Consider the following 3499-nt stretch of genomic DNA (forward strand, 5'->3'; position numbering starts at 1 on the left):
GGAAGGCTACATAGACCCCATCCTCGAGCTTTTGTCTCATTGGAGAAGAGATACACACTTGAACATAGATTGAGCAACTAAGGACTGAGCTGGGAGAGGCTTTTGGGGCCACCAGCTGTTCCTTGGGCTTGACTCATCAGAAGTCCAGGGCCCAGAAAGGCTGAGTGATTGTGTCCAGGTATCACACGGAAGTGTTCTATCTGACACGCACTCCAGTAACAACTACCGCCACCCCCACCCTGCCTCCCACGCGTATATTCTCAGGTGCTTATGTGCAGGCATAACAAACCAGTTACCAAAGGGTTGATCCCCACCCACAGCGACCCTACAGGACAGGGTAGAACTGCCCTGTGGGCTGCAGTCTAGAGGGAACTCGCCTGCTGATCCTGCCACATCTTCCTCCCATGGAGTGAGTGGCTGGTGAATGCCCACCACTGCTTTTCACTGAGCATCCGTGGACGGGGTCTCTGTGGCACCAGGGCTCTGTTTGCTCTGGATGTGGTTGTCTTTGGTGCCGTTGAGTGGGTCCCAACTGGTACAGCAGAGCGGAACACTGCCTGTCTGTGCCATCCGCAGTCGTCACCCTGTGTAAGCTCACTCCTCTTTCTCTGCCCTTCTGCTCTAGACCCCTATTCACAGCTAGGTAAAATATGTTGTGTGGTCAAGGCTGGGGACAGCGATGGGATTTCAGAAGTAAGCAGGGTGCTCAGGGCCAGGCCTCTGAGCAGAGCAGGCATGTTGAAGAGGAGAAGCTGAAAGGTTGGGACCGGATGCTGCTCGCAAGGCACTACAGTAGGCGGGGAGGAGGGGCGCCGGGATTAGCATCCCAGACTGAGGTCACCGATGCAGGGTGGGGTTGTGTACATTTATTTATGGCTCCTGTTACCCTATTACTCGTATACAAGCGGAGCTTTTTCAGCACATTTTTAATGCAGTTTTTGTGGTAAAATTAGGTGCCTCGGCTGATATTCGGGTCGGCTTATACTTGAGTTTATACGGTAATTTGATAAGGCAAAGGACCTAGGTCTGCTGCCCAAGTGCCAGTGCTAGTTCTGTCAAAATCCGGATAGGCAGGCCGTCAGGAGGGATGGGTGCCCCTGGAAGCCTGGGTGACTTGAAACTCCAAGTAGTCACGCGTGACTCATCCCTTGCTTTCGTCACGGTGGCACCCTGATGTGTGGACCTGCGCCCGTCACTTTCAAACAGTAGTGGCAGACTGACCAGGAGGTGGCATCTCTTAGGGGGATGGTACCGGGCCTCGGCATCGTTGCCTTCCCTCACAAAGACTTCCCTCGGCTTGGGAGAAGAGACCATAAATGCCTGTTTCTCACCTCTCTGTTTCAGACAGCCCATTCGAGGAACCTGACCTTAAGGACTCTTATCTCATCCCAAGGAACATCATGGCCGAGCCAGACTACATAGAAGATGATAACCCTGAACTCATTAGGCCCCAGAAACTCATCAATCCTGTCAAAACATCCCGGAACCATCAAGACCTTCACAGAGAACTTCTTATGAATCAGAAACGGTAAGGTGGTTTCTGGAGCCAAGTTGACACCCAAGTAAAGTCCTACGGAAGGGGACCCATAACTAGGTCTAAACTGAGTTGTGTTTACAAAGGCTACAAAGATGTTTTTTTTAAATCTATTTTTTCCCCTTTCCTGGCCATGTTTAATTGTGGCGTGGTTAGGTGATAGCGAGTCAGCTCTGACTCATAGTGGCCCAGGTGACTGAGTAGAAGGATCCTGTGAGGTTTCCTCGGTTGTCACACTTACAGCAGCACCTCACTAGGTCCTTTATCCTGCAGAGCCATGGAGTGGATTCTGACCACCAGCCCCTGGTTAGCACCCAAGGGTAGAACCACCACTTTCCTGTGTGTTAGGTCTTCCCTGTGTCTCCTGCGTTCTTGAGCCAGGCCACCCTCCACAGAGTAAGCCCTCTGCAGCCAGGCGGGGCTGCCTTCCTGTTTCCTCGTCTGAAACGGTGCATAGTTTACATTTTAACTCTAACTCCCCCTCCCACTCTCTGAAGTCCCCTTGTATGAACTCAGCCTCATCATGCCTGAAGCCAAATGGGAATTTAAGTTTCTAAACAGGCTACAGTATTTGGACACAGTCCTGCCTGGGTACTCATGTCTGCATGTTAGTGGAAAGGTTTATTAGTTTAACAGGCTCCCAAACAGAGGCAGTAGCTCTACGAAAGGGCTTTCTGATGGCTACTGCTACCTCTCGGATTTCAGTGTCCTTATCTGTAAGCTGGGGTAGGGATTTGCTTGATCTCTGGAAACCTTCTGTTTCTGTTTCTTCCACCCGATGGACTGCACACAGAACTGTATGTGAATGGATATATTGGAATGAGTAAAATAGCTCTATTATATTATATATAATAATTTATATTTATATTATATATAATATAATTTCTATTATATATAATAACTTTAAAAAACATATTATATCAATAAATAAAATGTTAGGAAAAAAATTTTGTTAAAAACATGGGAAATCCTCCAGATTAGAATAGAGGTAAAGGTCAGACAGACATCAGCATGCTCGATGTTCTCTCAAGTACAGGGGATTCATTCATCTGCAGTCAAAGGCAGACTTAGTAGCCTGGGTCTTGTCTCTGTAAAATATAGAGATTTGTGCAGACTTTGTGGAATAGGCACGTCTGTGAATATAGAACTCTCCTCTGCCTGCCTTTCTCTGGCCCATGCGTCCTTTCTGGTGTTGACACAGCTGACTCTTTAGGCAGACCCGGCCATCTGATGTGGGAGAAAGGTGATCCCCCCTCACCTCCCGCCCCAGCCCCTCCAGGGCCATGGTACAGAGAGGAGATGGGCTTTCGGGTCAGAGAAAAGTGTCTGAGTCTTGGTCGACCATTTAATTTGACCTAGCTTTACAATTTTGGACACAAAGTCTTTTTCTATAAAGTGGAGCATAAGAGTGTCTTATAAAAATAAAAGTAAGTGGCACATAAAATAATCTGTTAAGGTCCCTGGCATATAGTAAGTGTTCAGTTAGTGGTACTCCTATCCACCGTCCACGTCTTCTGGGACATCATCTGGACATTTCTGTTGCTTTCCCTCTTCTTGAAAGGTTCTGGTATAATGGAAAGTGTTATTTAAAGGCAGAAGAGGAAAAAAATGCAGGTTTTAAAATCAAATGAATGTATCTCATTCTTTGTATTTTGAGTTTTTCAGGATAAAATATTAGTTTGGTCAGGCCCCTTATTAGAAATATAACTGGTTTGGGGGTGAAAAGCTTTTAAGCAGATGATTCCCTTTTATTCACTATCTGCCACATACCCTTTTCAGTGACTGTAAGATTTTTAGAAGAAATTTCTTTATTTCTGAACTAATAGAAAAAGGACAATATTAGTGACGGGTATTTTGGCTAAAGACTAGCCAGACTTAATTTTGTGCTTGTTTGTACCATCCTGAAAAGCATGCTTTCTTTCTTGCAGTTTAAAAAGGACATTCCTATATGTGATCTTTCCCATA

General features: G+C 46.4%; 1 protein-coding gene across 3 annotated transcripts in view; it reads left to right on the top strand.

Annotated features, from left to right (window-relative positions):
- LOC101643983 (protein FAM107B) overlaps positions 1–3499 on the top strand; it is a 331769-nt gene that overhangs the window by 319795 nt on the left and 8475 nt on the right. For all 3 annotated transcript variants that reach the window (XM_045285622.1, XM_045285625.1, XM_045285624.1), the window contains one exon: positions 1345–1528. In XM_045285622.1, the coding sequence (XP_045141557.1) occupies positions 1345–1528 (184 nt within the window). The remainder of the gene's footprint in view (positions 1–1344; positions 1529–3499) is intronic.

Source organism: Echinops telfairi, unplaced genomic scaffold (genome assembly GCF_000313985.2).
Source record: "Echinops telfairi isolate 266 unplaced genomic scaffold, ASM31398v2 ScPeMD7_7474;HRSCAF=8512, whole genome shotgun sequence".
In the NCBI taxonomy this organism is placed as follows: domain Eukaryota; kingdom Metazoa; phylum Chordata; class Mammalia; order Afrosoricida; family Tenrecidae; genus Echinops; species Echinops telfairi.